The following is a 21,556-nucleotide window of genomic DNA, read 5'->3' as shown; positions in this document are numbered from 1 at the left end:
TGATCAGGACCTGACCTGAAGGCAAAATGAACAAAGCAGATGGAGGATTCAGTCCAAACCACTGCCAATAGAAAAGTGTGCTCAGTGGTAAACCCTGCCCTTTAGTCTTCCTCTTCTTTTGCTTTCCTACACGTTAAATCTTAATGTAACCAGTGACTCAGGTTCAATCCTGACCTTCAGTGCTGTCAGTGTGCATTTTCTCCCTGTGTCTTTGCGGGTTTCCCTAAATGCTCTCACTTCCTCCCACATCCCAAAGACGTGCAGATTGGTAGGCTAATGGCTGCTGTAAGTAACTCCTTATATGGGTGAGAGATAGGAGAATCAGTGTGGTAAGACAGGAAATGAGTTGTAGATAAAGAGATGAGGGAATGGGATGGCTCTGAGAGCCAGCAGAAACTTAGTGGGCTGAATGACCTCCTTGTAAGTCATTAAGAAATACATGGATATGGAATTGGCTGTTGTAGGGATAAATATTGACCAGGATACTTCTTCAAGGTAGTACCAGAGGATAGTTCATATTTATCTGAAAGGACAGACTATGATTTGGTTTAACATCCCATCTGCAAGAAATCACCTCAGTCAATGCAGCACACCTTCTGCACTGCACTGCTGACCAACTTACAAAGTGAACCCAAGTCTTCACAGTCAAACCTCAACACTGAATCATCAGACTGAAAGATGAAAGTGTTACCAGCACAATAAGAGTGCAGCAAGATATGGTCACCCATATTAACTACACAGTTTAATCATCCCCTTCCGCTCTACCTCTCGCTCCCTCCCTGCCTATCACTCCTGCCCTACCTCTCCCTCCCTCCCTGCCTCTCACTCCCACCCTGCCACTCACACTCTCTTGTCTCTCATTCCCTTTCTGCCTCTCACTTCCTGGCTTCCACTGGGAGGAGAGGCAGGCAACAAGGATGTTTGTCTACACAGGAAGCCTTACTGAAGGGATAAGAAAATGAGACTCAGTAGTGACTTTCAAAAGGAAAGTAGATGTTAAGCTCAAAGGGGAAACATTTTCAAGACTGTACTGTATAAAGGAGAGAGTGGAACCAATTGGACCTGATTGCCAAAATGACCTCCTCCCTTGTTGAATTAGTTTATGATTTTCCCACATTCCCAAGGCTAATCTGCCACAGCAGTCATTGAGGGTTTTGTTTTATGTTTTGACCACCTTTGAAATTTACAGTGGAATCCCCGTAATGAAAAAGGATAACAGAATGCTTTCGGCTTTTGAAATCTGGTATGTGATGTCAACAGTAGGAGCTCGTCACCTCTTAGAGTTTTGGAAGAAACTACCGGCTTCCAACCACATGGAATAAGTTCTGCTACTAAACTGGAAGTTGGCAGCAGACCTGGAAAAAAAGCAGTAAAGCAAAAAGGCTGTCTGGACTATTTTTAGTGTGATTCCTAATGGGCTCTTCGCATGATCTTTTGCTTTCTCTTTCTCTCACACATACACACACACAGACACAGACACACAGATACACACTGATACATACAAACACACACACACACATACACACACACAACTGCACATAAACATACATACTCACAACTTCTTGCCTACCACATATATATCACATAGAGTAACATGCTCCCACCCGAGGGTCATTATTCCACATTGTTGCAGTGTTGAGGCCCCCTCTGCCGTGACCCTATTCTAGGAGGAGCAAGCAGTTAGCAGCACGTCAAAGCAGAAAAATGATAGACATGCCAGCTATCCCTCTGCTCAGCTCCTTCTCGCTGCACATACAAGGCTCGTGTCAGCAGTGTGGAGAAAATGCCCTCACATTACAGTTGAAGGAGGCATTGGTCTAGTGACTGAAATGAGTCTTTGCAGTACATCTTGCCGGCAGTAACGTCTAGCAGAGAGAGCTCTTCCAAGCTAAATCCCCTACACCTCCTGCCCCTACCCCACCACCCTCTACTCCCTTTTCTTCAACTTACCTGAGTGCTTCAGCTACGCTCTCTTTGGTGACTACACTCTTCTGTGTCCCTCCTCTAGGATGGCAGAGACTGAACTGCAGAAACAGAGACTTCAAGCCATAGCAGTAAGTCAATTCTCTTTATCTCCTCTCTGGCAGATTTTTAACTTTTCACTACATTCAGCCCATGTGTCATGTTATAGGAGACACAGCTGGAAAGAGACAGAACATTACAATGAAGCCTGGTGAACCTACACCCAGGTCTACAGATCAATAAAATCTTATCAACAATTATGTTAAAATATGGTCCTGCATGGTGCGTTATGTACAAGCTTGTTGTGATATTTTTAACCCCGTTATTTGGGTTTTGCAGCCGGTTCTGTCTGTGCAATCTCTGTTTCATTTTCATTTTCTGTCCTCTGGATAAACAGATGGAAATTTTTCACAAAAGGTAACAAGCAGGTTAAATCCAAGGAAAATCCGGCAATCAGTAAAAGAAAGATTGCAGTGAGGACACAGATCCTGAGCTGGGTTGCTGTGTGTGATTAAAAGCAGAGCATTTCCAAACAGCACTCCAACCTGCTGAGGGCAGAAGATTAAACTTCAGCCTTTGCTTAGATTTAACCCTTCGAGGACAGTTTTTGCTGCACACATAAATTGTAGAATATTAGCATTTGACAAACTAGACATATTTTGCCAGTTCCGTTTGCTAGAGCTCCATAATGTATTTACCTCTTTGTTCATTAGAACTTACAGTACTGGAAAATGAATTTTGTTGCATGTGAGATATGTAAGTTTCATTTTCAATTTACTGCACCTTTTCAAATCAAAGAATACAATTTGTGGCCTAATGAAGAACATTTCTGCATTCTTAAAATAAAACTTGTTTAGAACCTGTTGTTAAAAGCCTCCTGCAGAAGTTCTACTTCAGTCTGTGATTTTTACATTATTCTCCTTTTCAGAGCTGTTACTGTTATATATTTTGGTTGGGATTTGGGCTCTTACCTTAATACTCAAGCACTTGTTTGAGCAATGTTGGTGGGCTCTGTGGTCCAGGGGGCAGAATAAGGGAGAATAACAATCTTTACAATAGCAAATGAAAGCTCTACTAGCAATCTGATGTTCCTGTTGTGTGAAGATCTCTGTGCTCTTCCAATTCTGGTGTCTTGCACATCCCTGATTTTCATTGCTCCACTAATGACAGCTTTGGCTTCAGCTGCTTTGTTGGAAAACTCTGGAATTCCCTCCCTAAACCTATCTGCCTCCCTATACTTCACTGCTTAAAAAAAAACTTCTTTGGCCAAGCTTTTGGTCATCTGACCCAAAACCTTCACATGGTACAATCATTTTTTTTCTTAATAACTCCCATGAAGCATTGTTCCACTTTTATTACATTATAGGTTCTATATAGAACAGACACATGTACAGGCAGGGAACGGAGGGATGTGGATCATGTTCGGGCAGATAGGATTAGTTTCATTTAGTATCTTGGTCGGCACAGACATTGTGGGCTGAGGTGCCTGTTCCTGTGCTCTACTGTTCTACATTCTATATAAATGCAACTTATTATTGTTTGGTTCAAACCTGAGGAGTACTGATTTGCTTTTTCTTCAGCTGACCTCTCACTGTGCATCTGCAGCTGGCTTAGAGTTTTTATGTGATGAAGGTTGTGAGATAAAATGATCAAGACTTCCCATCTAACTAATAGGTCTTGCTAATGACAAGAGAAGTTATGAACAGTGACTGTACCAAGTAGCAATGGGAAGAAGAACTAAATAGAATGGAAATGGCATGAGCTGGAACTGGCCCTGTCAGTAAGGGACTGGGCACAGGAGACTTCTCCCACAACCTTTCACCAGAACTTACAACAGTTTGATTCTAATTTCCAAGCCAAGGTGTTTGCACAGATGATTTTAATTAGAAGGGCAGCTACTTTGCTGGGTTCATTTATCTCAAACCACTGAGAATGGCTAGGGTGGAGAAGCCTTTGGGAATTTCTAATAATAGCTGCTTCTGGGTTTCAGCCAGCCAGTGAGCGGGGGTGGAGGTTGAGGGTGGATGGCTATAAAACTCTTCCCAAATGCCCTAGAGCGTCAGCTGTGTGACATTTGCAAGGTTTGCATACATGAGATCCCATGTCTTTAAGAATTCAGCTGCTTTGGGCAATGATTTTCTGCAGGAACAGTCCACTGGAATGCTAGAATAATTTTAGTCGAGCTCAGCACTGACTAGTGTGCTAATGCTGCTCTGAATATGAGAATACAGCTTCCAAAAACAACAGTGGCCTCTATATCTTGCTCTTCCACCATCTCTCAAAGATTTAATTAATATTTTGTTTCCCCGCAATCATGTCCATTTTTATGAAATTTTATAATTTATTATACATTGCCTCTTGAACTGTTGTTTCAATGCAAAGGTCTGAAAAAAGTTACTTCAATTATTACATGGAAAAGTAAGATTATTATGACATTTGAACTCATGATAATGCTACTAAGTGGTCAACAGATTCTTAAGCCATACCCAACTCCAAGGGCTGTGTAACAACCATGCACTCCCTCAATAATGTGATCAAATCAAAGGTGTATATTTGCAACTGAAATCAAGAATAAAACATTCACCTTATTTCACCTCTGCTGGGACCCAGCTACAATGATAAGAATGCATAAACATTTTTTAAAAGCACATCACTTGAAGTTTACATCATTTATTAAAATGCTTATCAAAAGCTGAATTAATTTATCGCCAGAGTAGGGTTTGCAACTTGAGGTAAGGTTTGAAATCAGAATATTATGCACAACTTTCCAACTCCCAAATCAGTTTCAAATGACAACTTATTTTTGCAGATAATCAGTTTTGACATTTCAAAAAGTTAACACATTGCTTTGAACAAATAAGAAGCAAAACAGTCTTTAGGAGCCGTCCACAAAGATGACGGAAATCCAAACTTCAAAGGTTGAATTAAGTGGAAAAGTTACATAAAGTAAGGTTGCATTGGAAGCTGAAAGTAACATAAAGTTCGTACTGCCATATTGCTAACACTGCCAATTTAACCCATTTGTACTGACTGCACTGGCCACAATCTTAACAATGTATTGTATCAACCCCTACTCACTTACCTTCACCTGAATTCTCTGGAATGAATAATTTCTTCTACACCTGCAAGAGTTTAAGGTGAAGTGATAGGATGGGTGAAGAGCAACTACTGCTAATTGGGGAGTCCGGGGCAAAGAACATTGTCTAAAAATCAGACCCAGATTTCTTGGGAGTGAAGTTACAATGGTTGAAAAAGGGAACTCTTTCACAAACAGGACTGACTCTGGATCAGTGACAAGTAGAAAAACTAATATGCAGATACAGTAAGCAAGTAGAAAATCTAACAGAATGTTATTATTTATTGGAAGGGGAATTCAATAAAAAAGGAAGGGATGTTATGCTTCAATTGTATCTTCTTGTTAGGCAGACCCCTCTGAATTAAGGATGGCTTCTTTCCACTCCAGTGTTATGGGCTCTGATGTTGCTGGTGAGACCAGTGTGGTTACATGAGGCTTTGTCAAGACTACATCTGGAGTACTGCGCACAGTATCGGTCTTATTTAAAGAAAGATGTAAATATGTTGGAAGCAGTTCAGAGAAGCTTTACTAGATTTATACCTTGAATGAGAAACTTGTCTTGTGAAGAAAGGTTGGACAGGATTGGCTTGTATTCATTGGAGTTAAGAAGAGTGCGAGGGGACTGGACTAGAATTTAAGGGCCTTGACAGGGTGGATGCGGAGAGGATGTTTCCTCTTGTGGGAGAATTTAGAACTAAGAGTCACTGTTTAAAAATAACAGGTCTTCTGTTTAAGACACAGATGTTGTGAATATTTTTCTCTCAGAGGGTAGTGAGTCTTTGAAACTCTTCTTCAAAGGTTGTGGAAGCAAAATCCTTGAATATTTTTAAGACCTCTTAGATAGATGCTTGTGAAGCACGGTGGTGGTGGGGGGAGGGGAGGTTACCGGGGTAGATGGGAATGTAGAGTTAGGGTTACAATCAGTTCAGCCATGATCTAATTAAGGGCAGTGTATACTCAAGGGTCCATAGACACACTCCTGCTCCTAATTCATATGTTCAATTGCTAATTATGAATCTGAGATTGATAGATCTTTGTTATTCTCACAGAGGTAAATGGATCTGAGGGGCAGATCAGCCTCCATTGTGCTGAATGGGAGAACAGACTAAATCGCCTCTGCTTGCTCCTATGTTTCTGTGAGCATAACATTCAGAACAATATTGTATAGTGAAGAAATCACTGATTGCTCCTAACAATATTCAGTACGTCTTTTATTTTTGTGTGGAGAAGCAAGACAGCCTATTGCAATACTAAAGATACTACAACCGAATAGGAACAAGCTGGATATATCAAAGGACTTTTCCTCCCAGTTATTTTTTGTATATGTGTATAACTGCCTGCCCTTAATACTGTTTAGAGTTCTGCTGGGTTTCAAAAATTCTGTGACTCAAGTTCCTCCTACAAACTGCATTCCAGCCTGACTCTCAATAGTAAACCATGTGTGGCTAGAATGAACACTGGTGCGATTAATATTCTCGTTGTAAACTCTGCCATCCTCAGATAGGGAAGGTCAGTTCTTTAGTGCTATTCTGTTCCCAAGAGAAAAACCTCTCACGGTTGCACCTTATTATTTAAAATGAGGTCTTATTTCTTGCCATAATTGTAATGGGTTGCGCCAATGAACTTAGACCCTCCTCAGAGCTGTTAACCATTGAACCTGACATTATAGGCAAAGTAATAACATGTTAATGACGCACATCATTATGAATGTTAATTTAGACGTAAGCCCTGAGTTGCAAAGCTCTGGAATTTGCAGTTGATTTACACCAAAAGATGTATTTCACTATGTGTTTCGATGTACATGTGACTAATAAGGAAATCTTATCTTGTCTCGATCAAAAGACAGGTTCAGAATAAAGTTCCCTCTGACCTCCTCTTGTACGAACTTATAAGATAAGATCTTTATTAGTCACATGTACATCAAAACACACAGTGAAATGCATCATTTGCGTAGAGTGTTCTGGGCGCAGCCTGCAAGTGTCGCCATGCTTCCGGCGCCAACATAGCATGTCCACAACTTCCTAACCCGTACGTCTTTGGAGTGTGGGAGGAAACCGGATCACCCTAAGGAAACCCATGCAGTCACGGGGAGAATGTACAACCTCTTTACAGACAGTGGCGGAAATTGAACCCGGGTCACTGGCGCTGTAATATTGTTACGCTAACCTCTACACTACCGTGCCTGCCTCAATAGGCTGAATAGCTTCCTTCTTTGTCATAACCATTGTATAATTGCAAGTCCCTTTTAATGACATGGTAACTTTTCCTCCAAAGTCAAGCAATCCAACCAGGAATGGGAACAACCTAAACTCTTCAACCTCATTCACAAATGTAGTGAAAAGTGAGGTGTCGGATTTTATTTTTAGCTTTTCCTTTCAGTCTCTTTTTCCTCTGTCTCTTAGTTTGATCAGTCTTTCTCTGCTCTCTCTGAGGAAGAGCAGAGAGTTCATGCCAGTATCCTGAGCCAAGATTTATCACTCTATCAACATCACTAAAACATACTTGAAAAGCAAAAAAATGCAGGTGCTAGAAATAAGAACATTAGTAATTGAAATCAGAGTCTGTCATACAGCTCCTTAAGCTACTCTATCAATCAACAAGATTGTGGCTGATCTTCTACTTCAAACATAATTTTCCTGCACTATCCATATCCCTTGATTCCTTCAATTTCCAGAAACTTATCCCTCAGTTTTATGAAATCCATGACTGCCTCCACCTCTCTCCAAGGTAGAGAATCCCAAAGATTTGGCATCCGTTAAATGAAGTTTCTCCTAATTTCAGTCATAAATAGTCTACTCCTTATTTTGAGACTGTGATCCCAGTTCTAGACTCCTCAGTCAGGGGAACCCTTCCCTGTATCTAGTGAACCCTCAAAGAAGGTTGTCTGTTTCCATGAAGTCACCTCTCATTCTTCTACCTCACCAATCCATGTTGAGGCCTACACTACTCAATTTCTCTTCATGTGACCTACCCCCCAGACCAGGAACCAAGCTGATGAGCCTTTGCTGCATTTTCTATAGCAAGTATATCCTTTTTATGCAAAAAGCCTAAAATTGTGCACAATGCTCCAGGTCTGGCCTCTTCAAGGCCCAGTATAAGACAGCTTTACTCATGTACTTAAATCCTCTCAGAATAAAGACAAGCATACCATTTGCCTTTCCAGCTGCCTGCTTTACCTTCACATTAGCTTTCAGTGACTTGTATACAAGCACACCCAGGTCCCTTTGAACATTGACATTTCCCAGCCTCTCACCATTTAAAAATTATCCAGTATTTCTGTTTTTCTAACTAATGTACATATTTTCGCACATTGTACTCCATCTGCCATGTTGCTGCCTAATCACTCAGTTTGTCCACATCCCTTTGAAACCTCTTCGCATTCATATCACCACTCACATTCCCAGTTAGTTGTGTGTCTTCAGCAATCTTGGACATGTTACTGATACTACTACCTGCTCCAATGATTGTTCCTTCCTTGTTAATATATCATGTGTTAAACCCAGTAAAAGACATTACCACCAGCAGTAAATAGTCCAAGCACCAGTCAGGCTTTAAAAGCATTGTCTAAATATTGCTTTGGCATTGGCTGTATTTTAAGTCATGTGCTATATCTGTAGCTGGTTCATTAGCCAATCAGTTTTGGATGAGAAGGGAGTATTGCAAAAGCTCTATTTCTGAAATTAGGAAAAACAGGCAATTTGCAATAGGATTTGTAACCAAAACATCCATCCTCCTTTGCCTCTTTGCACGTTTTCTTCTATTCATCCTGGGAAAGCAGGTCTTCCGTGATTGGTCTTGATCAGTTGATGGTGAGCTTCTCCACTACTGCAATCCAAGAGGTGAAGGTGCTCCACACAGTCTTAGGCAGGGAGTTCCAAAGTTTTGATTTCATGACTGTGAAGTAACCATCAAAAAAATTCCATGTGGGAATGATGTATACAACAAGATGCAGAACTTAGAAGGTAAGAGAAAGAGAACGTCCAAAAGGACTCTAAAACCAGTTGGTACTTGGAAGTGTAGACTCTAGGTAAAAAGAACATGCATCCGTGTATGCACAGTAACCTATCATGAGCAGCAATGTGTTAATGAGCAGAATATCTGTTTTAGTGATGTTGTTTGGAGTATAAATATTAGCCAGGGATTAGAAAGAATGTTCTGCAAAGCAGGCCTTCACTTCTAGGCAATGGAGATCATAGGTTGATCAGCTACTTAAGCTTCCACTAAGTCTGTGGCATAGCTAATAGAGCTGCTGCCTCATGGCTCCAGTAACCTAGGTTCGATCCCAACCTCTGGTGCTGTCTGTGGGGAGTTTTGACATTCTCCCCGTTACCGTGTGGGTTTCCTCCGGGTGCTCCAGTTTCCTCCCACATCCCAAAGATTTGTGAGTTGGTAGGTTACTGAAAATTGCGCTTGGTGTACAGGTGAGTGGTGGTATCTGGTGGGAGTTAATGGGCACATGGGGAGAATAAAATGGAAATGGTGTAGGATTAGTGTAAATGGGTGCTTGAAGGTCAGTGAGTATTTGTTGGACCAAAGGACTTGTCTCCATACTGTTTGATTCTATAATACAAATCTGAGAAATCTCCCAGGGATTTGGTCTGATTCAACCCAATGCCTGAACAAAATGCAATGAAACATCCACCTGTGGAGAGCCACAGAGCATTGCTGGAAGTGGGGACACTGAATGACCAGAAGCAACAAGGAGCAAAATACTTCAATGCATAACAAGAGTTCCAAAACCAGTGACGGTATGGAGACTGCGATGTGCAGAGCTAAGTTCTTATGTCACCCAACAGGAATAATGCATTTAAAGGGTGCAGCTATAACTTCCCAATTTCTTTTAAATGGTGGATTACCTAGAAGCTAAGAAAGACTGGAAAAACTTGGAACAATGGAAGAGAACTTCATCACATTGTCTGTGATCAACTACCTGCTTTCTCCATATCCTATAACAACATTGCTTATCAAAAATCTCCCAATCTCAGATTTAGAATTAACAATTGATTAAACTTTTATTGCTGTTGGGAAAGAGAGTCCCAACCTTCCACCACTCTCTGTGTGTAGAAATATTTCCTAACTTTAGAGAGTTATATAGAGATGCAGTAGAGAAACAGTTCCTTCATCCCACCAACTTCACGCCAACCAACAACCACTCAGTTTTACACTAATCCTATCCTAACACATTTTATTCTCCCCACATTCACATTAATTCCCCCAGATTCTACCTACCACTCACCTACATATTAGGGACCATTTACAGTGGCCAATTAACCTACTAACCTACACGTTGTTGGGATGTGGGAGGCAACTGCAGCACCCAGAGGAAACCTCCACAGCCACAGGGAGAGTGTGCAGATTCAACACGGACAGCACCAGAGGTCATGAATGAATCTCAGTCACTGGAGCTGTGAGGCAGCAGTTGCTACCACCGGGCCATCCCTTTTATTCTTGATGTTTCAAATGCTTATGCCATTCTCCCTGATCCTGAGCTTCCCATCAGCAGAAACTTTCTCTCCATCTGCACCTACCAATTCCTCTCAGTATCTTGAAAACTTTGATCAAATCAGCAGTTAACTTTCTATATTTCAGCCAACATCATCCTATTTTGTGTAATCACTCTTTATTGACTTGAAGGCCTGTTGTAAGTTTGCCTCTCAGGGAATGCAACACTCACCATTTTACAACCAATTGTCTCCCAACTGCCTAGTGATCTCACTGTTGTGATCGCCCGCCCCACCCCCACCCCCACCCCCACCAAAGGTGGAGCATACCATGGGGGGGGAGCAGGAATTGGGCAGTGGATCCTGAGGCCCCAGCCCCGGGCCACTCTGCCAAAGGCCTTTGATCAAATCATTCTTCAACTGACCAATGAGAAGCCAATGCAGGCCAGGGTGCTCATAGAACATAGAGCATAGAACACTACAGCACAGTACAGCCGACATTTTATCTTGCTCTAAGATCTATCTTACCCTTCCCTCCCACATAGCCCTCTGTTTCTCTATCATTCATGTGTCTATCTAAGAGTCTATCAAATGTCCCTAATGTATCTGCCCCCACAACCTCTGCCAGCAGTGCGTTCCATGCACCCTTATACCTTCCTCCAGTCACGTTAAAATTATGTCCCCTCGTGTTAGCCATTGTCGCACTAGGAAAAACCCTCTGACTGTCCACTCAATCTATGCCTCTTATCATCTTGTACACCTCTATCAAGTCCCCTCTCATCCTCCTTCTCTCCAACACCAATTCTCATCCTGCACCATAGCATCCAATGCCACTATGGCAAATATTCTTAGAAACCTTAGTGTCTCAAACCAAGATAAGATCACATAAGGCCAAAAAAAGACCATAAAGAGGTTGGGTCCCAAGGAGGAATGGTTTCCGATGGCAGGCAGATAGATAGTGACAGGACGCAGATTTCATTGCCGAAAGAACGGGTGACAAAGGGAGGGGAATAGACTGAGCTGTTGTGATCTGCAAAGCATTGCCTGGAAAGGTGGCAGAAGTAGATTCAATAATAAAGTTCATAAAGGAAATGGATAAATTCTGTAATTTAAAGCAATGTAAGGAAAAAACAGGGTAGTAGAACTAAGTGGAGAACTTCAGAGAACCAGCACAGGCACAATGGGCCAAATGGTCCACTCCTGCATCATATGACTCCGTGATTACTGTTATGTGGACAATGCCACACATACTCGGTGCAGATTTGTGCATTGGGGTTAGCCAGAGTTATGCTGCTGTGGGGACCTTTTAACACACTCCATAACACCAGCGTGCTGAAAACCTGATGAAGCTTTCCTGCAATGAAATCAGACTGTTTTCCCTTTCCAATTTACTGGGAACCAAATTACTGGTGTACTTTCTAACATTACCAGTCTTGCAGTGGAAATAATTGTTGAAGATCATATTGGCCTGGATTATAACCCTGAGCTTGTTATGGTTAGGTTGGTGGTGACAACAACCTGCCTTTATATAACATGTGGAATGGAGTAAAAGATCTTAACCTGCTTCACATCAAACAAATAGTGCCAACAAACTGCAAAAGGAAACAATGGAACAAATCCAATGGCTTGGCCATAGAGAGAGGTTTTATAAAGAGTCAGAAAGTAGGGAGAGTCAGAAAGTAGGGAAAGTCCAGAAGGGACCTCCAGACACTGGGGTCCCCAACCATTGAAGACGTAGCAAGCTGGGTTGGAGTTATTACACTAGGGAGCGATTTAGAGCCCAGATCTGGAGGAGTGCAGAGATCAGAGTGCTGTAGGGCTTCAGGAGCCTGCAAAGGTAGAGAGGGACATGGAAACAAAACAAAGAAATTTAATACTAAGGCATTACCTAACCAGGAGCCAGTGTGGGTCAGCAAGCATAGGGCAATGGGTGAGGGGAACTTGGTAGAGAGTACGAGATGTATTCCATCCTGGCCTGAATGATCTCGGTTATATAGGCGGTGTAACATTTGAGTTAGAAACCTAACCACAACTTTCACTACCTTGACATATAAAGCAGAGTGGTGAACTGATTGTCCATATCACTACAGCGTGGAGTTCTGCCAGGCTTTTACAGTGGAAATAGAAATCTGGACTTAGTTTTGACATTGCTTCTTCTTAATAACATAAACATTGGCAAGTGAAGGGGATTTTGGTTTATTTTAAGATCTCCAGTTTGCAACTTATTCTTTTTCTTTAATCCGTGATTTATTAGCACTTCTACTGTGACCTTCACTTGAACGCAGTTAAAAAAAAGTTGCCACGGTTTTAGCCCACAAAACCTTGGTATGTATACTGCTCAGTGAGCTAACTTCAGAGCTTGTCAGCTGAGCATTCACAGATCCATGACACCAAGAGAGCACGCACAGTCAGGTCTGGGACGAGAATGGTGCTACTCAACCAGAACATAAGGAATACAAATAGGTGTAGGCCATTCAGCCCCTTGTGCCTTCTACAACATACACTGAGATCATAGCTGATCTTTTACCTCAGTGGCACTTCCCTGCACCAACCCCTTGTACTTGAATTAGTTAATATATAGAAATCTATCAATCTCCATCTTGAATCCACTCAGTGACTGAGCGTCCAATGCTGATAATTCCAAAGATGCACCACTCTCTGGGTGAAGAAATTTCTTCTCATATCAGTCCTGAATGGTTAGCCCTTTATTTAAAGACTGTGAAGACAGACAACACACAGAATATAAATTATACATAAATTATAGAAGACATTAAAGAGAGTGAAAAAAAAGTGTGCAAAAACAAGACCTTAGTGCAAAAATGACACAATCAAAGACAAGTCAGTGATTATGGATGTGCCAGACAAGAGATGCACTATTCCTGTCACTTCAAGCACTTATCACTTCCAGCCTCTGTCACTATAGTTTCCCTCCCCTCCCCCCACTTGGCTCTATCTGCCCAGTTTTATCTTCCTTATCTGTTTCCATCTATCACACACCAGCCTTTGTCTCTAAACACCTCCTTTCCCTCCCCCATGGCTCCATCTACCCATCTTCTCCACCTCACCTGGTTCCACCTATCACCTACCAGCCCGGTCTCACCCCACCCCCTCCCCTCTTTATATTGGCTACACTACACTGTACACTACACTCTCGTACCTGAAATGTCAACCATCCCTCTGCCTCCACAGATGCTGCTCAACCCACTGAGGTCTTCCAGCAGTTTGATTTTTGTTCCAGATTCCAGCATCAGCAGTCTCTTGTGTCTCCATTATCCCTGCATCTACCTTGCCAAGGACTTTGAAGATGTCACAGATAGACTCACATATTTTACTCTGGATTTGGCCTGGTGCTTCTGATAGATTATGAAAATTGCCAGGACTCTGGTGTAAAGTCTGGTTACTAAAGGCCGAGGGTTGATCCCAGACCTGCAGGAGCACAGCCAACCTAGGCTGTGCAAGGCCTCCATCCTGTGGCCTGTATAGGTGACACTGCATTCTCCTGACCTCAGCCCTGTGCACACACAGCTCAGCGTGAGCCTGTGAATGACCTCAGGCCTGTGTGTGTGTGTGTGTGTGTGTGTGTGTGTGTGTGTGTGTGTGTGTGTGTGTGTGTGTGTGTGTGCCTGGTATCTAGTCTGTGTACGTTCCTGACCTCAACTTTCTCTGTGTGCTCCTGATATTGGGCTCTGCACACTGTCTGATCTCAGACCCGCATATGTGCTCTTGATCTCGGTTTTGGTCTTTGCGCTCCTGACCCAGACCTGTGATTGTACCCCAGACCCTATGTTCATGCTCTAGGTGTTGGCACTGTGCATGTATTAATGATTTTATGGCTGGGCTTGTAGCACCAACCTCAGGCCTGTCCACACACTCCCAGCCTCGAACCTGTGCGCATTCCCCTACCTCAGGCCTGCTTGTGCACTCCCGACCACAGGTCTGTGCACACACCGTATGCATACTTCCAGTCCAGGACCTGTACACACAGCTGCAGCTTCAAGCCTGATCGTGCACTCTCTAGCTCAGGCCCGTGCCCTCACTCCTGACCTGAGCATGAGCACACTCTTGCAACCTTGGGCCAGTGCACACACTGCTGTCCTCAGGCTTATGCCTGGGTCCCCTGAGTCAGAAGGTTAAGAGTTCAAGTCCCACTCCAAAGATATGGACACTGAAATCTAGCCTGTCACTGCAGAGTGGTACTGAGGGAGTGTCACATTGATGTCTTTCAATGAAGCCTTAAACCAAAGCCCTGTCTGCTCTCCCAAGTTGGTTGCAAAAGGTTCTCTGGTACAATTTTGAAGAGAAGTAGGGGAGTTCCAGCAGTTTCCTGGCTAATGTTTATCATTCAATCAACACTTATAGAAAGCAGTTATTTGGTTTTGATCATGTTGTTGTTTGTAGGAGCTTTGTTTTTCATATTAGCCATTGCATTGCCTATAAACCTACATTAATCACATTTAAAGGTACTCAACTTGGTATACAACACTTTGGAACCTTCTTAAAGTGAGGTGAAAGCTGTGAAATACATTCAGTTTGTCCTTTGCTAAGGAATAAATGTAAGAATTGCAACATTTATTCATTGCTGACTGGGGCAAAGATACAAAAAGGAAATGTGACCTAATCATTGCCAGTAGAAGAAGTAAAGGATAGCATTAGAGCCAAAGAGGAGTCATATAATGTTGCAAGACAAATAAGCAAACCTGAGGATGGGGAACAGTTCAGCTTTAAGCAAATAAATCGATTAATAGATCAAAAATAGGGCACGAGAGTAAATTTGCAGGGAACATAAAAGTGGACTGTATAAGCATGTAAAAAGAAAAAAAAGATTAGTGAAATCAAGTGTAAGTGTCCTTTAATCAGAACCAGGGGAATTCATATGGGGAACAGTGAAATGACAATTAAACAAATACTGTGTACTGTCTTCACAAAACAAAATATGGCAACCTTTCATAAATATTGGGGAACCAAGAATCTAATAAAAGTAAGGAACTAAAGGAAATTAGTATGAAAATGCTCTTGAAGAAATTAATGGCACAGAAAGCCAGTAAAGTCCCAAGGCCTGATAATTTACATCCTAGAACACTAAAGGAGGTGGCCCTGGAAACAGTGGATATACTGGTTGTCATTTTCCAGAATTCTATGGATTATGGATTATTCTTGCAGATTGGCAGGTGTCAAATGTAACCTCACTATTTTAGAAAGGATGGGAAGGGAAAAGATCAGTTAGCCTAACATCAGTCATGGGGAAAATACTCGAGTCTGTTATAAAGGATGAGATAACGGAAAATATCAGCAGGATTAGACAAAGACAACATGGATTTCAGAAAGAGAAACCACGTTTGAAAAACCTGCTGGAATTTTTGAGGATGTAACTGGTAGAATAGATAAGGGAGAACCAGTAGAGGTATTTGAATTTACAAAAAGCCTTTGATAAATTCCTACATTAAAGATCAGTGTGCAAAAATTAAAACACATGGCATTGGAGGCAATGTATTGACATGGAATGAAAATTGGTTGACAAACACTAAAAAAGAATAGAAATAAATGAGTTATTTTCAGGGTGGGAAGTACTAAATAGTGTGGTACTGCAGGGATCAGTGGCTGGGACCCAGCCTTCCATAACATGTATCAATGATCTCGATGAGGAAATCAAATGTAGTATTTTTAAGGTTGATGTCAGTTCTATATTGAGTGGGATTGCGAATTGTGAGAAAGATACAAAGAGGCTTCCAGGTGACTTAGATAGAATGAATAAGTGGGAAAAATTAACAAAAGCAGTATAACATTGGCAAATGTGAGGTTGTCCACTTCAGTAGGGAAAACAGAAAATAATATAGTGTTAGGTTGGGAAGTGTTGATGTACAAAATGATGTGGGTGTCCTGGTACACCAGTCACTGAAAGCCAGCATGCAGGTGCAGCAAGCAGTTAAGAAAGCAAATGGTATATTGGCCTTCATAGCAAGAGGATATGAGCCCAGGAGCAAAGATTTCTTGCTACAATTATATTGAGATGACTTTGGAGAATTGTATGCAGCCTTGATCTCTTTATTTTAGAAAGGATATGCTTGCAATAGAGGGTGTGCAGTGGTCTGAGGAGAGAGTTGGTTTGGACTCACTAGAATTCAGAAGGATGAGATGGGATCTAATTGAAAGTTACAAAATCTGATATGACTGGATGTTGGATGTTTCCCTTGGCTGAATTGTCTAGAAAATAGAATCACAGCCTTAAGTCAAGAGGCTTAGGACTAAGCTGACAAGAAATTTCTTCTCCCAGAGAGTGACAAAGCTGTGGAATTTGCTCCCATAGAGGGCTGCAGAGGACAGGTCACTTAATATTGATAAGAAGGAGATAAAGGAAATTCTAGATGCAAATAGCATCATGGGGTATGGGGAGAGAGCAGGAATGTGGTAATGAGAGAGACGATCAGCATGATCGAAGGGCTGAATGGCCTACCCTGCTCCCTTGTTACTGAATATTCTTTTGTCTCTATGTTTCAAATAAAGCTTTTGCTTGCAGGCATGTTGGCATAAGGTATGAACTGGTGACAGTTAATGCCATCTGTTTAAAATATTCTCTCCCTCCATCTCTTTGAAGGAAAAAAGGCAGAGGCAGACAGAAATCGAGAACAAACGACACCAGCTCGAGGATAAAATACTTCAGCTGCAGCATCACAAGGTAAGAGACCAATGTTAGAACTTCATGTTGAATTCCTGTCAAATGCTCAATACAGTCGTGCTCGTTCCTTCCATGTGAAGCTGCTGTGAGTGTCTGCTGCTAAATGCTCACAATGGCATGATCATCAGATAAATTCATATCTCAGATGTTATTATGAGCTATTGCATTCCTTTACTGCCTTATCCTTGTGTTTGGGTAAGAGTGTTTTGATACCTAAGCATGGAGGAATTTTGGTCTGCTAACAAAGGAATATTTTTGTTCCAAATTAAGACAGAATATGCCAGAAACACTCAGCAGGTCAGAAAGCATCAGTGGGGAAAGAAACATTTCAATCTGGAGACACAGGAAAGACTGAGATGCTGGAAATCTGGAGCAACACACAAAAAATGCTGGAGGAACTCAGCAGGTCAGGCAGCATCTTTGGAGGGAAATGAACAGTCGACATTCCAGGCTGAGACTCTTCATCAGGACTGGAAAGAAAGAGGGCAGAAGCCAGAATAAGAGGGTGGGGGAGGGGAGGAGCACGAGCTGGCGAGTGATAAGTGAACAAAATCAAAAAATGTTAGACAAGAACCAAATAGAGGAGGATACAGAGGAGCAGACACGAGGGAAGATGAAGTGTAAGATGAAAATCCAAAAAGAAATTGTGAATGCTGGAAATCTGAAATACTCAGCTGGTCAGGCAGCATCTGTGGAGAGAGAAACAGCATCGCACCTCAGGCTGATCACCTTTCATCAAAAGATGAGAGGAATGCATGAGGGATTAAATGAAGAATGTAACAGTGCTCCAAACAATAGTTTCCAGCATCTTTTGTTTTTAACTTCAGAATTTCATCATCATGGTATTTTGATTTTGAATTTTTATTTAAGTATTTGTTTTTATCTTGTTTCTATTGTTATCCAAGCCCCTGTGAGTTCTCTGTATTATATCCTGGCAATAGTATCTTCGTCCCAGGTACCTCCCTGAAAGATGCAGCACCAACACAACAGTCCCTGTTCCCACCACTAACATCTTTGTAGCCTCTTTGGGATTCTTCCACTTCTCCAGCCTACTTGTGCATCCTAATTCTCATTACTGCAGCATAGTGAATGTACCTCAGTTGCTTGATCACTAAATCCCTCTGTAAAATTTTCTGTCCCATTAACTCTCCCTTCTCCTAAGGGAGAAATGAACCTCTTTGACTTAACTCCTGTGCTAATATCTCCTTAGTGTGACATCGTGTTGCATTTTGTTTGATAGCATACCTATGAAATCCCTGGGGATGTTTTGATGCTAAATAAATGCAAATAATTATTTTTGTAGTGTGGCAAAAGGAATTGAAGATCTTATGCAAATTATCATGGTCTTGCACTGTGGAATTGTGACAACAAGGTGATGAAGTTGCCCCATTTCACTGGGAGATTACCATAGCAACAGGAAGGGGAGGTGGGGAGACTTCAGCCCATTAGATGACAATGTAGAAACCCAGAGCTGAAAGGGCAAGTGCTTTGTTTTTTTGAAAGAGGATATGCATTTAAGGTGAGAGAAGGAAAGTTTGAAGGGGATGGGCAGGATAAGTTTTTTTACATAGAGAGTGGTGGGTGCCTGGAGTGGGCTGCCAGGGGTCGTGGTGGAAGCAGATATGATACTGGCATTTAAGAGGCCGACAGACAGACACATGAATACGCAGGGGATGGAGGGATATGGATCATGTACAGGCAGAAGAGAATTGGTGTAATTCAGCATTGTGTTCAGCACAGATATCATGGGCAGAAGGGCCTGTTTCTGTGCTGAACTGTTCTATGTTCTAGGACAAAAATCTGGTGCAATAAGGAATGAAATTATTGGTCGGCAGATTATAGGATCCATAGGGCCTGTTGTTACCTCAATCCTTCGGATCTTAATCCTTAACTGGTTCCACATGCTGCTTTTAAAAAAGAATTATATTGACTACTTTACAGTCATATTTCACAGGCAACAGGGGATGAATAAGACTGCCAAAAATTTATGTTATAAAAATTGAGTACGACTGCAGACTATGGTTTTAATTCAAGTCAAACAAACATTCCGATAAATCTGGTGAGTGGAAGGCTTGAGCTTTGTAACTGACAACATATTGTAGGAGTGATTATTAACCAGCGACTAAAGCGATCACTCTCCAGGACAGGAGACCCTGTTTTTTGGCCTGCAGTGCGGTCTGTTCAGCTGGTAGAAAGGGCTGTAAGTTGTACTGTGGTCAACCTCAGTAAGATTGCATATGGCAAACACATGTTAATAACCCAAACCAAGACAAAATACTGTGGGATGATGAAAATCTAAAATAACAATAGAAAGGTGCTGGAAATGCTCAACAGGTCAGGTAGCATTTGTAAAGAAAGAACAAGGATTAGCATTTCAGGTCAATGGTTTTTTGTCAAACTGACAATAGGTCATCATCTGTAATTTTAATGCTGTTACTCTCTCCACAGAAGCTACCTGACCTGCTGAGCACTTCCTGCTTGTCCTGTTTTTAACTCATTAGCAGATGCTTACAAGGATTTTACCCGTAAACTGCCGAGGATAATTTTACCTTTACATAAGTCTTCTGAAAGCAAGTTTCTGCAGAATTCCCTGCCACAGCATCCCCTGGTTGTGCTCAACAGTTGCCAATATTGAGCAAGTGGTGCTAAACGTTTGCCATGACATGGATGACAAATGCAGCCATATGAGTTAAACCATTTTAGGTGGGCAAGCTGTTACAGACTGGGGAATGTCCTTCTATTCCAACTCTCGTCCACCTCCATAAGCCAATTGTAACTGCACTTGCATCAACCCTGTTATGAAGTGAGGCAGGCAGCAAGTTGAGAATTGGCTGGAGCATGGAGTCAGAGAATCATACAGCATAGAAACAGGCCAGTCAACCCACCACCTCCTTGCTGACAGTTTGTATGCCACATCAAGCACAATACCAGCTGTAAAGAAAAGATGGCGATCTTACAGATGAAGAAATGGATATAAATTTAAGCAATGTTTTTTATCATGGAAACTGGTGAAAGGTTAATAAGGCACATAATTACCATGGAGAAACAGGCATTTGGCCCAAGTGGTTCATGCTCCACACAAACGTCCTCCAACATCATTTCTTCTTGCCCTTTTAGTACATCTATCTCCTTTCTCCCATATGTAGTATTCCTTATTTCCCAATAAATGGATCAGAAAATCCTGCTCCCCCACCAGGAAACAAACAGTGGCATAGCTGGAAGAGCCGCTGCCTCACAGCTCCAGTGACCCGGGCTCAATCCTGACCTCGGGTGCTGTGTGTGTGGAGTTTACACCTTCTCCCTGTGCACCTCCGGGTGCTCTGATTTCCTCCCAAATCTCAAAAATGTGTGGGTTGGTACGTTAATTGAACACTGCAAGTTGTCCATAGTGTGTAAATGAGAGGTAGAAACTGGGGGAAGTTGATGGGAATATAGGGAGAATAAACTGGGTTAAAGAAGGATTCGTGCAAATGGGTGCTTGATAGTGTGGACTCAGTGGGCTGAAGGGCCTGTATCCCTGCTGTATCTCTCCATGACTCTATGCACCTTTGAATGGATGGATCAGAATTGCTGTGCTACCAAGGAATTCTGTCCTGGTCCGGCTAAGTGGAAATGGGATCCTGAGGCATCTAAGTCTTGCCAAAGTTAGGATGAGGAGAGACCAGCACTGGCAGCTTCTCAATTCAGAGCTTCTCCTTCTTAAAGGATGTTATTATGGATTCAGTGTTCTCTGTGTACTTCAGGTAACTACAGACACACTGACGCACACATTTGCTTCTCACAGTGGGGGTGGGTGAGGTCTCAAAACTCAAAAACATTTTTGAGAAGACTTGTTTCGTATATTCAGAAGCAGAACCTGTACTCACTAACTTGCAGTCGTTCTCAATACAGGAACGCCTTGATTTTATAATTCCTCTGGAATTTTCTTTCAAATCCTGCTATGGCCTTGCCTGTCCTAAGACCCCACATTCCTCAACCCAGCAGACTAAGATCCCTGTGCTCTTCCAGTTCTGGCCTCTTGCACATCCCCGATATCCACCACTGCTCCATTGGTAGTCATGTCTTCAGCTGCCAAGCCCTAAGCTCTGGAAGTTTGTCCCTAGACATCACAGCCTCTTTCTCCTCATCCAAGACTTGATTAAAACCTACCACCTTAACACGACTTTAGTCTCCAGTTCTAATGTCTCCCTATCTGGTTTCTGTATCAAGTTCAGTTTGATTCTGTGAAGTGCCTTGGCAACATTTTACCACATTTGAACATTGAATAGTACAGCATGGAACAGGCCCTTCAGCCCATGATGTCCGTGCCAACCATGATGCCAGTTTAAACATCACATCTGCCTGCACATGGTCTGTACCTCTCCATTCCCTGCCTGTTCCTGTGTCTGTCTAAATGCCTCTTAA

The 21,556-nt window shown here is 42.1% G+C and overlaps 1 protein-coding gene across 1 annotated transcript in view; it reads left to right on the top strand.

The window, feature by feature from the left end:
• Window positions 1-1,751: 1,751 nt before the first annotated feature.
• LOC127572199 (uncharacterized) overlaps window positions 1,752-21,556 on the top strand; it is a 302,149-nt gene continuing 282,344 nt past the window's right edge. Inside the window, 2 exon segments of the mRNA XM_052019124.1 lie at window positions 1,752-2,054; window positions 17,072-17,152. Coding sequence (XP_051875084.1) covers window positions 2,010-2,054; window positions 17,072-17,152 — 126 coding nt within the window. The 5' untranslated portion in view covers window positions 1,752-2,009.

Source organism: Pristis pectinata, chromosome 7 (genome assembly GCF_009764475.1).
Source record: "Pristis pectinata isolate sPriPec2 chromosome 7, sPriPec2.1.pri, whole genome shotgun sequence".
NCBI classification, from domain to species: Eukaryota; Metazoa; Chordata; class Chondrichthyes; order Rhinopristiformes; family Pristidae; genus Pristis; species Pristis pectinata.
Note: the sequence above shows the minus strand (reverse complement) of the source record. Positions and strands in the feature narration are given on the sequence as shown.